Source organism: Tasmannia lanceolata, unplaced genomic scaffold, assembly GCF_043159265.1.
Source record: "Tasmannia lanceolata isolate RefF3 unplaced genomic scaffold, GAP_Taslan_0.1 ptg000007l, whole genome shotgun sequence".
In the NCBI taxonomy this organism is placed as follows: Eukaryota; Viridiplantae; Streptophyta; class Magnoliopsida; order Canellales; family Winteraceae; genus Tasmannia; species Tasmannia lanceolata.
In genome coordinates, this window is record NW_027518684.1 from 4,926,400 (window position 1) to 4,938,864 (window position 12,465).

Sequence of the window (12,465 nt, forward strand, 5' to 3'; positions counted from 1 at the left end):
TCTTTTAATATATGCAGAAAAACACTCCAACTTTATCTCTCATCTCACCTTTTTTGAATCTGTGGATTTCCCATCATGCAAAAGCATTTAATCATATGTTTAAGAAGAAACAGTGCAACCAATAACATCTCCTCTACTTTTTGAAGCCTTTATTTTATCCTAAACAAGTGGTAAGTGTGAAACAACCAATTTACTCCAAAAGCTTAAGCTGTTAAGAGAGCGGTGTTATTAATCATTTATACTTCAACACTCCTCGTGGCCCCTCTTTTTTGGGTTGGCCGTACACATGGCACATGTGACCCCTCTTTTGGGTTAGCCATATAAAGGTGGTGCTGTGTTTTGCCCTCACCCATTTGCTCTGATTACATGTGAAACAACCAATTACTCCAAAAGCTTAAGATGTTAGAGATGTTGTTATTTAATCATTTATACATCAACAGTAAGTTCAGGAGAAAAAGAAAAGAAAAGAACTACTACTGGTATGAACATTTTCTTGCATGTACAGACTATTCTATTAGGGGAAAACAAGGATCCTTTCATCAAGGAAGCTGCTTCTCATCAAGCTTGTAACAGATGAGAAGATGGGTAGCTCTTCAAGCTCATCAAAGAAATCATTTTCTTCTGGTTTGGGTGTTGAGAAAGTCATGATATGGGGGTAAGAAAGGGGCTCTTCATTAAAGAGGAGGTTCAAGGGGTCATGGGTTTTTTCTAGTATGGTAGAAGGGTTTTCTTGGCTGATGTCTTGGGAGCTGTTGTTGGTAGATTGTAAGTAGAAATTCTCACTGAAATCTTCTTCATTGATTATGGGTTGTTCTGGCATGGTGGATAGGTTTTCAATTAGTAGGTTATTTAGAGGTTTTTTTATAGGGTTGGTGTGAGGATCAGGACCTGGATGGTTATGGGTAGAGGTGTAAGTGATTATGAGCATTGAAGAATCTGTTCTGCATCTCTCAACTTGCTTTTTGGCTGAACAACCCTTTGAGGTGCTGCACCTATAATATCCCCTGGAAATGGAAAATAAAAGGAAATAAAAAGATTATTTCATTGGGCTTAATATTAGTGGACAGAGTTAGAGAGAGGACTTGAAATCTTCATCTAGAATTTAGGTTTTTTTTTTTTGAATGGCAACAGATTGAATTAATAGAGAAAGGAAACACGGGAAACACCGGTGGCAATCGAGAACATCCAAGCAATACAAACAACAATAAAGAAGAAAGCTACACAAAACAACAACATATTAACATATTAAGGGGGGAGGAAATCAAAGATTTCCAATTCTGACGTAGAAGCAGTACACCCTTCCTAGCTCACCTTTCGGCCTCGCTATTAGCCAATCTTCTTACATGTTGAATTTAGGTGTTTTATTGAATCATGTCTACTAGAAAAGAAGGCAAAGACAAACCCTACTATCAAATTGTTCTCATGGGATTCTTGATGGTACAAACCAAAAGGAAAAGTAATACAAACAACCCAAAACAAGTTAAAATAAATAGATTGGAAGATTATATTGTTTTCAAAAGTGTATTTATGCTGGAAAGATCAGAAAGCTTGGGTGTTTCCCACTTAATCATCACCTTGCTAAGAAGAAGTTTGATAAAGATAAAAAATTTAGAATGTGATTTTCAGCAACAAATCATTTAAACAAGAATAGAATGATGAAGTAGTTTTTTTTCTTAGAGTTTGATAGTAAAATTCGAAAGGATAATATAAAAAAATTATCAAATCAAGAACGTTTTTCATGACGAGGTTCCATGAAAATAAACTACCTTGGATGAGGAGATCCTTTGATAGGCTTTTGCCCATATTTTCTCCAAGACCAGAAATCAGAAGGTGGCCCTTCACCCTTCTGTGATCTCCCAATATTTGCTTCAATCCTCACTGTCACTACAGTTTTCTGAACCACTTTCCTACACAACATGAAGTTCACATATATAAATATAAAAAAAATAAAAAAATTAGAGCACCCACAGACCTTTTAAAACTGTTCCAAAGAAACAAAAGACTGCTTCAAAATTAAATTTCTAGAAAAGTACAAAGCAAAAAAAAAAAACACCAACCACCTTTTCTTGGAAACTTGATTTTCCATCTTAGTCTTAGGCTGTTCTGAATAATTGAAATCTTTGGTTTTATGGTGAGAATAATCCATTCTAACTGGTGGGCGTCTTTTGTTTCTTCTTTTCTGTCAATTTTTTTAGCAGAGCTTACCTCAGAATAAAAATAAAGAGAGGGTTTTGGAGGTGAAGAGATATAAAGTGATGAGGCTGCAGAGGTGATTGATAAACGGATTTGAATACTTTCGTTAAGAATATGAAGAGATAAGGCAAGTTGCTTTTCTCTCATTAATATAACAAAGAAACCACCAACCACCCACCAATCTCTCTCTCCCTCTCTCTCTCTCTCTCTCTCTCTCTCTCTCTCTTCATAATATCACGCGTTTACTTTTCTAACGAGTGGAATGTTGGAACTCACGTTTGTTATGTGAGCTCTCATGGTGCATGTGATACACCTTGGATACGTAGAAAAATCAGGATTTTGTAACCAAATACTTCACCACATTGACTGAATTGTGTAGTAGTAGTATAATGTATAATGTTATAGAGAAATGATATTTCCACCACAATCATCTGTTTGTCTTTTTCTGGAAAACTTATTTTTCATTCCAATGAAGTCATTTAAGCCAAACAAAATGGGGATAAAAATGCTGGAAAAGAGGGTGGGAATATCATTTCTCTATACTCGAGATATATATATCAAGTGCGCCCTCAATTGGGTGCATACCCGTCTAACTGATTGCCTTCCATCTGATGGGACACTCTAAATACTGTTAGAATACGTAATTTATTCAAACTTTCATCCTTTTTAGGGTGTTGATAAATTCACATCCTTCTATGATGAATTCACCCTGTATTTTTCAAAATAAACTGTACAGCCCAGACCATAGGATGATCCAAACGGCCCTATTTGATGGGCCACAACGTAAATAGTTTGTGCCCCAAAAATCATTTCCAAAGGATGTTTCCCAACCGTCCGATCTTGCAAATGAGCTCTCCCTTCAGCACTAGCACCAGGCTTGGATCAATTAGGTCACCATATGATGGCTGATCAGATCAATAATCCTGATTACTAAGCACATTTGCTAAGTATGCATTCAATTATGGTCATTTTCGCTCATCAAGATGAGATTGTTCATCTAGTTAATCTCTTTACAAAAGGGGGAACATAAATCCTAAACCATAAAATCTAGCAACTTGCAGTAGTCTTGGGAGTTCAGAAGTCACATCCGAAGTTGAATTTCTAGGCATGCACTTAGTCGTGCTTAAAGATAAAAGATCCCATTGATTGCAGCAGTGAGATTTGGAAGGAGTACAAGTGATCGAAGATTTTATTAAGGAACTCCCTCAGAGTACATAACCTTCTCTTTAAATCCCTACAGTGAAAGGGATGCCTTGCTTTCCTTTTTGCTTTTTGGATCATTCAAATGAACTTAGCTGTAACCTTTCGTCCTTTAGTGCAATGAACAATGCACGATAGGATTCTTGTTTTCACACACAAGTTATCAAGTCAAGCTTCTAGAAAACGAAATTTCATTGGGCATCCAATACCAAAGATGCATGTAAAATCACTCCATATAGTGGCAAGATAATGTCCATGTATCATCATCTTAAGGCTCCACGTGGCATTAGACAGATCAAAGGAATGAAAGAGGCGTGACACTTGTCGGGTGTCTATTGGTGCGGCTTTCAACACGTCATTAACTAGTTTATCCAATGGCGTGGGGACTGATATCAGCCCACTACCATATATTGATAATGGCACGACTACGTGCTTTGTTTTAAATTTTTATGATTGGAAGTTAATAGCATGTTGAGTATTATTGTAACGGCCGCGAAAAGCTAATTGAAAAAGGTATAAAAGAAAGTAAGCCCTGACTGACATTATCTAGATATGGTAGTGCGGATATCAGCCCCCCTAAACTAATCAATTTTGAGTCCAGTAATCAGTTTTCGGTTATAAAAATCCAAAACAAATAGGGGCTACTAGAGAAAAAAAGAATAGTGCATGTGTGCACCATGGGGCATGGTTTGAACACCATGCTTCTCCACTCATTATTTAGGACTTCAACGCATTTTCTGTGTCATGGGCTATGAGAGTATGAGGCCCTTGAGGGGCCCTTTGCACTAAAAGATAAAAATTTATCCATTGCTACTTTTTTTTCAATGGCCCCAAGAGGCTTGCAGTCGCTGAGTACTAAGGAAATAACAGAAATGGGACCCGTTTGAGCTATGCAAGCAATGGCCTATACTAAGACCAAGAAATATAGAACCAATGTACTTGTGTCTAAATTCCAAATAATAGTTAGGATAGGTCTCAGAATAATATATTACACATCCCTTCAGCAAGAAATCAACAGTAGAAAATGGTTTTCAAATCATACTATTTAAATCTGTAACACAGCTAAAAAAGACATCAATCCAATCTCTCCATGGTTTTTTCTCTTTATCTACAATCCATCCATATAACCAGCATATCCATTGGCTTTCAAGAACTTATTCAATAATAGAACCACAATGGCAACAGTTAACCCAACAGCTGCCCATGTAAACAAGCGATCATCTACGGGTTTTCGAACTCTAATCTCGGAGCTTTGTTCCTCCTCGCCTTGCTCGCCAGCTGGAATTCGTCTTGACAACTTGAATCCTGCACTAAAGCTGACTCTCAAGGGACCCGCATTTGCATCCTGTCGAACTTCACGCACATTTTCCACAATCCTCCCCTCTGATTCCGAGTCCGAGTGCTCTTCATTTGCTGCTAAAACGTCAGTATTTTCTGGATTGATTTGTGCTTCGCCGTCTCTATTGTTTGAGATTTCATCAGTTGTTGTATGGGAGAGTTCCCTATTGTTTGAGATTTCATCAGTTGTTGTATGGGAAAGTTGGGGAACAGAGGGTGCCTTGCTTAGCATGTATTGGTGAATCTGCAGGATCAGAAGCTTGGTAAATTGTAAAGAGACTAAAATCCCAGATACCCAAATAATAATAATTAAGAGTGACATGAACCTCGTCCATCAGCTTTTGGCGTTCAGGTGTGCCGAATTTGGGGGCAGCTTCTCGTGATTTAATAGCAAGTGCCTGTCTCTCTTCTTTCTTATAATCTAGAGAACCATAAGCTCCATCGGGATTGGTGGGCATGAATGCAATTAGTGCTACCAAGGCCGTACGTACTGCATATAGAATATGATACATCAGCCGAGAGAAAAAATTCTGGTAATTGAATTCTCCTGCCTGAGGAAAAATTTCTGGAATTGACAACTAAGTATCAAATATTTCTCACTAACCAGCTCTATGTTAAGTTGTCAACTGTAAGACATCCTAGTTGAGATTGTAGAACTAAGAGTACAAATGTAACAAAACTAGATCTCAGAGCTATACCTAGTTTCTGATTCAGTGTGTGTTTAATGGTTCATAATTTGCAATAGAGTCCGACTAGGTGGACAGTCAATGTCAAGATAAAATTTTTGGGCCACATATTTCGATTTTGGTATGTGTTTTGGTTGTGACAGAAATGGAAACTTGTCATTCGGATGAAAATTTCGGTAAAGTCCTGTAAAATCATGGAAACCTACTGAAAAATATGCAGATGATGTACATTCAAGATGAAACTTTAGAAGCTGCAATAACAAGCACAAATACACATTCAGAAACCATCACATAAGAAAAAGAAACCATTCATAATGGTTTAACATCGAACACCTAGTAACATGCACCCTCACACATGTCCGATAATTCAGTGCACACCACATTTCCCGTGTAATTCATATAAATTACATAATATAGATACTACATTTTGCATGCAATTTACAAAGATGTAGCTACATAACAAATATTGGTATAGTATATCATTAATAGACTAACGGTTTTGGTTTTATTATGCATTTCTATTTCAAAATGCATCTCGATGGGTATAAAAAAGAAACATTTTGGTAGTTCGTGTCGATTTCAGTGAAAATCTAAAACCATGCACATGGGACATGCATGTGTAATCAAGATGGTTAATCTTGTAGAAATTAGGTTTAATTATCAACACGTCAAGAAATTAAGTTTAATTCTCACTGTATAAAATGAACCTTGTGCAGGGTGTGCATAAAGAGGAGGCTCAGGAGGCACAGTTTTTTATTTGAATGGAAGAAGTGAGGCTTCTCATTGAAGAACAATTATGATGTCCGAGCAGACAAACATGAATTGAAGGTACGACGGAAGTACCGCCCTTGATATGTGATCCAACAGCAGCCTCTTAAAAACTGTACTGCTGTTGGATCAAATATCAAGGGCACTACCTTGAATACGAGTTCATCTGCTCTGACATCATATAATTAGTCATTTAAATAAGTTTTTAGTTTTTCCAAAAAACAATCAACAAAATAACCCCTCATCTAAGGTACCCAAAACAGGTTCTACTGGTTCCTCAATGTTGTATGCCAACACATGAGCATCTGAGTTGCATATCAGGGGTATAATGGCTGCAAACCAAGAATGCTAACAAGAGCTTAATATGATTCTTAAAAAAAGGGTAATTGGCGCCCATGCATCTCATCTGCACACTGTAATATGCCTCCTGCATGCAATACACTCATTTTCGCAATGCCAGCATCACTGATCAGACCCCAATTATATCATATACTCATATTTTGTATATATATTTCTATATTTCTATCACACCCATTTATAACATGTACTCATATTTTGTATATGGAATTTTACATCTCTTCATAGGTCTTGTCAGTTGACAATGTTGTGTCAAGCAACAGCTAGAAGACACAGAAAAAGCATTTCTTTAGCACCATAATCGGATTAGTCTGGAAACCAATGAATAATGAAAAGACTATGAACTATTTGGCGGCCCAAAATATACTCGTACTTTGTATATGTAAGAATGTAACAATGTAAGCATGTGTAGATAGATTATTTGCAACAATAGATTATTTGCAACAAAAGATACAACATACATCGCTAAATGAAAGCATATAACCCATGGATGTGTAGATAGATTACATGCATCCATGGGATTAATCCTGTCCTACCATTTTTAGCAACTTACTCTAATTCTAGATGTTTTCTTCATTGGTCTTGTCAATTGAAAAAGGTGTTCAATCAACAGCTAGAAAACAGAGAAAAAGTATTTCTTTAGCACCATGCTCGTATAGTCTGGAAACCACTGAATAATGAACAGACTATGAATTGTTTGGTGCTCCAAAATATACTCGTATGATGTATAGGTAGTTATGTATGCATATGCAGATAACTTTTTTTATTATAGGTAATCTGGGATTGAACCTGAGACCTCAAGGTTGAGAAACCAAGCCTCAACCATTGAGCTGCATGCCCAACCCCTTGCATATGCTGATATCTTATTCACTACACAGTACACGATACATCACAAATGCATGAATATAACCCTACTATGTCATACATCATCCCATACATGCACCAATGCATCCATGTGATTAGTCTCATATCTTGGTATTTAGCAACCTATTCTAATTATATTATTTAGCAAGTAGCAACCTAGTCTAATTTAATTAAAAAAAAAAAAAAAACTCGTCTAATTATGTATGTCTTCTACATTGGACTTGTCAGTTGACAAAATGCGTCAATCAATAGCTACAAGACACATAAAAAGAATTTTTTTTATAGCCATAGACTCGGAACAAGAGACTGTGCGAGCAATGGGAATGGAATTAGGGATTGCTCTGGAGGGAAACGAACTTCAAGCGTGCAAGATGATGAAGGAAATCGACGCCCAGGAACAGGTTGTGACAAGCACGAAGAAAGGCAAACTTAAGGGGTCAAGGGAGCTGGGGCGCTTAGCCTACCTCTCTGAAAGCTAGGGGGTTTCAAACAAGTCAGTCCAATGAAGTTGCTATTCTGGGTGTGGATCTCAACAAGGTGGTGGTGGAGGGAGACTCTAGCAATGTTATTCGTTGGCTATGTGGTTCTCAAATCTTTCTGTGGCGATTTGCTCATCTCTGTGAGGAAATACAGGATATAGTTGGTTCCTCAGCTATTACTTTTCGCCACGTTAGAAGATTGGCAAACGGGGAAGCGGATGGTGTAGCTAGAAGAGGGATTCAGTTGGAGGGTTTAGAGCATTATGATTTTCTTCCTCCTTGATTTTATGTAATTTTTAACGCTACTGGCGTTCCTTTTTGTACTTGACCATCTCAGTCCCCATTCTTTAAAGAAATTTTTACCATTCAAAAAAAAAAAAAAAAACAAAGTGAACGACCCGTCCAGAAACTAAATTCTAAAATAAGCAGATCCTAAAATTGCAGAACACATTGGAAGTTTAGTGGGTCACCCTGTGAGGAAACAAAAATATTTATGCATCGCAATCACGTAAGCTCAAGCTGGAGATTGGATCACATCAGAAGAACCCTTTAGCACAACAGGAAAACTGGGTGGACTAAAGCAGCCAAGTATATATGATTAAATGATACATTACTGCCAACGGCTCGATAGAATGGTAGATATCATCATACATCTCCAAGGGTTGCGAAGTACTTTCAAATCAACAACCCTTTCCCCCTTGATTGCCGAATGTAACTATTTGACTACCATAAATCACCTAAGATTCAAATTTTTTGGAGGACACAAAGCAACTAGTAGCTTCTTGCCACATTCCAAGAAAAATAAATGTAAGGCAACACATATCTTTTTTAAGAGTCATCAGTAGAATATCTGCAAAGATATTCAGCGATAAATTTCTGAATAAAATGCAAGGATGCAGGTGGCTTTCTTTATCTATTGAGTTTCAGGCTTAACCCATTTAGAAATCCGAAAACAATTACTAGTGAATAATTTACTAGTTGAGCGAACATGCTATAAGCTACAACTTTCAGGTAAAATTTACAAGACAAACCTCAAAAAAATGAATAGAAACTTTATATAATGGAAAAGAGGTAGTATCATAACTATTGCCATTACTGCTCATAGTAAACATGTCAATATAGCAATCTAGAATCTTACCACTCCATGATGGCTGCCAATGTTCAGGGTGATGATTTGATATACTTAAGCATATCTTGGTTTGAGTTTCAAAACGGCCATTTGGCTGAAAAGAGCCACAAGAGAACTTGATAAGCATGTCAAAAAGAGGAGAAGAAAACTAAAAGTGACAGGTAAATCACAAAATAGATTCCATAATTTCAAAGCAAACAATTGGAATAGTTATATCCATCATGAGTTCCTCACGATATTGCTCATTACCGTCAATAACATAAATGCAGGAGGCTTAAATGGATATTCTGCGGGCAGCTGGATCCGTCCATGAAAGATTCCTCCTTCAAACTCAGTATCACGAGGGCCTCTGATTGCAAATTGCAATTCAAATATATTTTCCTAACCACATTGAAAAGAGGAAGAACATAAATATTGAGTAAGTGAATGCACATGTGAATGTTGAGCATCCACCAAATTAGGAACATGGACAAAATGACAGCCAGATCTGACAAGTGGCATCAATAGAAGAATAATTAAGAGAGTCATACAACAGATGTACCTCGCCTTCCATAACACGAGCTCACGGAAGACCCATTACTATGTCCCACCAAATCAAGACTAACGAAATTGTTTAAGGCTATGGGAAAGGTTCCAGACCTCCCTAACGGGCCATTCCCGAGGAGCAACACAATAAAATGAGAAATTTATAATTTGAATGTATTTTTATTGGTTGAATGTTGACAATTGCCCAATTTTACTTTTAAAGTCCATTTGCAAGGGGCCAATCAAACAATAAGAGTTGTTCAATCAGTTTGATTTTTGGGCAGCAACACGTCCACATGAGAAATGCATAGTTCATGTTGAACTTCACTCCTATTGCATCACTTACGAATTCTTATGTGAATAACAACATTTGTTTGGTATATGAATTTGTTACCGTCCTAAGTGTGGGTCCACCTAGGATGGGCTAGGTGGGACCCAACTTGGCATGGGATAGGTATTAAAGGCTAAAATCTAACACATTGCATCATCTTTGGGCCTTTTGGCATATTGGTTAGGTTCCTAATATTTGGTATCAGAGAAGCCACCACCATGTCACGTTCTTGAACATTTGGCTGATACCAAATATTTTCCTAATATTTGGTATCAGCCAGCCCGCCACCATCTTTGGGGCTTTTGGCATATTGGTTAGGTCCTCCATTTTTCACCTCAGCCGTTTCTCAAACAAACCAAGAAAACAAAGCCACAAATCATAATAAATTGTACAATCCAATCACACCCATCTCATAACAAAAACCAAATTTTGTTACCAAAATCTGATCTTAATCATAAATTTCAACAAAGACACAGAAACCCAGATCAAATCCCAAATAAAAGCCCCACCATTCCAACACATACAGATGAAAAAAAAAAAAAAAAACCCCTCTTATTCTCATCAAATTACTAGGAATCACATAAAGCTTCAATGGAGACAAGAAAAAAAAACATGAATGAAAAACTCAAAAAAAAAAGAAAAATGATGCGATTTAGTTACCTCAAGGGGAAGACTCATGAAATCTTCAGAGGGATTTGATTGCATCTCCTTCACTTCCTGAAGAATCCTCTTTACTGCCGGATTCTTAAGATTGTACTTCTCCGCCATGGCCAAAAATCAGGAAAGGGAAAGGAGGATTTGCAGGGAAAAAAGCTAGGGATTCTTATTAGAATTTGAGGGGAAAACAAAGGGTTGACGTGGCGACTTTTGAAGATGACCCGTTTCTGCTGAGTTGAAGAGGAACGAGTGGAATTTCCGACGCGGTTTAGGAGTGACGAGATATCATACGTGTCAGTTTTTTATTGGTGAGATGTACGTAAGTTTAGTAGTGACGTGGATAACATACTTGCCAATTTTCTAGAGTCCTGTATTCTTCAAAAAGTACTGTACTGGCCAGACGATAGGATGATCCAAACCGTATTATGGATACCTCTACAGATCGGAGGGTTGGGATCATCCTATTGAAATGAGTTTTTGGGGAACAACCTATTTAAGTTGTGTTCCATCACATGGACAGTTCGGATCACCCTATCATGTGGTTCGTATAATACTTTTTGAAAAATATGGTACTATAAGGGCTTACACCATTGGTAGTGGTTTTCTGAGTTTTTATATGATGCAAGGCCTTATAGTCCATTATTTTTCAGAAAGTACCATACGACGCACACACTCTAAGATGATCCAAACCGCCCATAAGATGGGAGACAACCTAAATAGGTTGTGCCCCAAAAATAATTTCCATAGGTTGATCCTAACCATCCGATCTATAGAGGGTTAGGATCAGCCTTTTAATGTGCAGTCCCTCTATAGATCGAAGGGTTAGGATCAACCTATGGAAATTATCTTTTGGGCACAACTTAAATAGGTTGTGTCCCATCTTATGTACAGTTTAGATAATCTTAGAGTGATGGCCGTACGGTACTTTTTGAAAAATAATAGACTGTAAGGCCTTTCATCATATAAAAACTCAGTGGTTTTGTTAGAAAAACGAGAGAAAGGAGCTTGGAGTTTTTATCTCTTGTCCGCGGGTACATTCATGTAATTAAAATAGTGGGTCCCACATTATTGGATGATCCAGATCATTCATTTGGTGGGCTTCTACTTAAATAGCCCGTGTGACCGTGTCCGAAACATGATCTCTCTTGGATCGATCCGGAGAGGTTTCTATACCGGCCGTATATTTTAAACCTTTACAAAGGGCTAGATCATTGTGCATCGTGCATTTTAAACTTTTACAGATCGGATGGTTAGGATCATCTGATGGAGATGAAGATGGAACCCAAGAAATAAATGGTTTGGATCATTCATCAATATGGCAGCACTGCTTTTTTTATTAGTGTGGGGGGTTTTTTGAATTGAGAAAATACGCCTACTGTAATATGGATCCCTTTTACCAGTGTGGGGGTTTTTTGTCTTATATTCACCACTAATGGATCCCTTTTGCTTTCTTAGCTCACATAGTTACCTCATTCCAAAATTTCCACATCCCTTTTCAACCCATTTTCCTAAGAACCTACACTGTATGTACATCTATTAGGATCAAAGCTTCTCCTACAAATCACCATGCGCTTTGGTACAAGAGCTTTTGCTACGGTTTTGCATCAATAGGGCCCTAACCTAGGTGGTGACTCTAAGGGGCTGTTTGGATATAGGATTTCTTCAAAATTATAGACGAGAGATAAGAGAATAAGCTGACCACCTGTCGTTTTCTGGTTTCTCGCCTTTCTTTCCGTCAGCAAGAGAGTAGCAGATCATCCCATGGTTCCAGATTTTAGAAATCTCAGGATGAGAGCGAGATTTCTAAAACCTGGATTTCTTACTTAAAATCTAAGAAACGCTGTCAGAACAACATACAATAGCTTGATCATGAACCCTCTTTTACACTATTTTAAAACTAAAACCTGGTTTCTAAAATCCGTGCATCCAAAACGGCCC

General features: G+C 37.5%; 2 protein-coding genes across 2 annotated transcripts; both read right to left on the bottom strand.

The window, feature by feature from the left end:
* Nucleotides 1-381: 381 nt before the first annotated feature.
* On the bottom strand, nucleotides 382-2,370 carry LOC143881546 (uncharacterized). The gene is made up of 3 exons (XM_077384661.1): nucleotides 2,061-2,370; nucleotides 1,767-1,907; nucleotides 382-1,004 (listed from the first exon to the last, which is right to left on the bottom strand). The coding sequence occupies exons 1-3, from the start codon at nucleotides 2,144-2,146 to the stop codon at nucleotides 515-517; spliced, it is 717 nt and encodes a 238-aa protein (XP_077240776.1). The 5' UTR covers nucleotides 2,147-2,370; the 3' UTR covers nucleotides 382-514.
* A 1,948-nt stretch (nucleotides 2,371-4,318) lies between these two features.
* Nucleotides 4,319-10,757, bottom strand: LOC143881547 (ubiquitin-conjugating enzyme E2 32-like). The gene is made up of 5 exons (XM_077384662.1): nucleotides 10,531-10,757; nucleotides 9,264-9,395; nucleotides 9,024-9,108; nucleotides 5,058-5,221; nucleotides 4,319-4,975 (listed from the first exon to the last, which is right to left on the bottom strand). Exons 1-5 carry the CDS (start codon nucleotides 10,636-10,638, stop codon nucleotides 4,502-4,504), a joined length of 963 nt encoding a protein of 320 aa, XP_077240777.1. The 5' UTR covers nucleotides 10,639-10,757; the 3' UTR covers nucleotides 4,319-4,501.
* Nucleotides 10,758-12,465: the final 1,708 nt, after the last annotated feature.

Bases quoted from the DNA above. Each gene is read 5' to 3' on its own strand.
- LOC143881546 (XM_077384661.1), bottom strand. From the start codon at position 2,146: ATGGATTATTCTCACCATAAAACCAAAGATTTCAATTATTCAGAACAG. The intron at 1,908-2,060 runs GTGGTTGGTGTT...CATGTTGTGTAG, and splicing joins AATCAAGTTTCCAAGAAAAG to GAAAGTGGTTCAGAAAACTG. The intron at 1,005-1,766 runs GTAGTTTATTTT...TTCCATTTCCAG, and splicing joins AAAGGATCTCCTCATCCAAG to GGGATATTATAGGTGCAGCA.
- LOC143881547 (XM_077384662.1), bottom strand. From the start codon at position 10,638: ATGGCGGAGAAGTACAATCTTAAGAATCCGGCAGTAAAGAGGATTCTT. The intron at 9,396-10,530 runs GTAACTAAATCG...CAATGTGGTTAG, and splicing joins TCATGAGTCTTCCCCTTGAG to GAAAATATATTTGAATTGCA. The intron at 5,222-9,023 runs GTAAGATTCTAG...TTCTATATGCAG, and splicing joins TTGGCAGCCATCATGGAGTG to TACGTACGGCCTTGGTAGCA.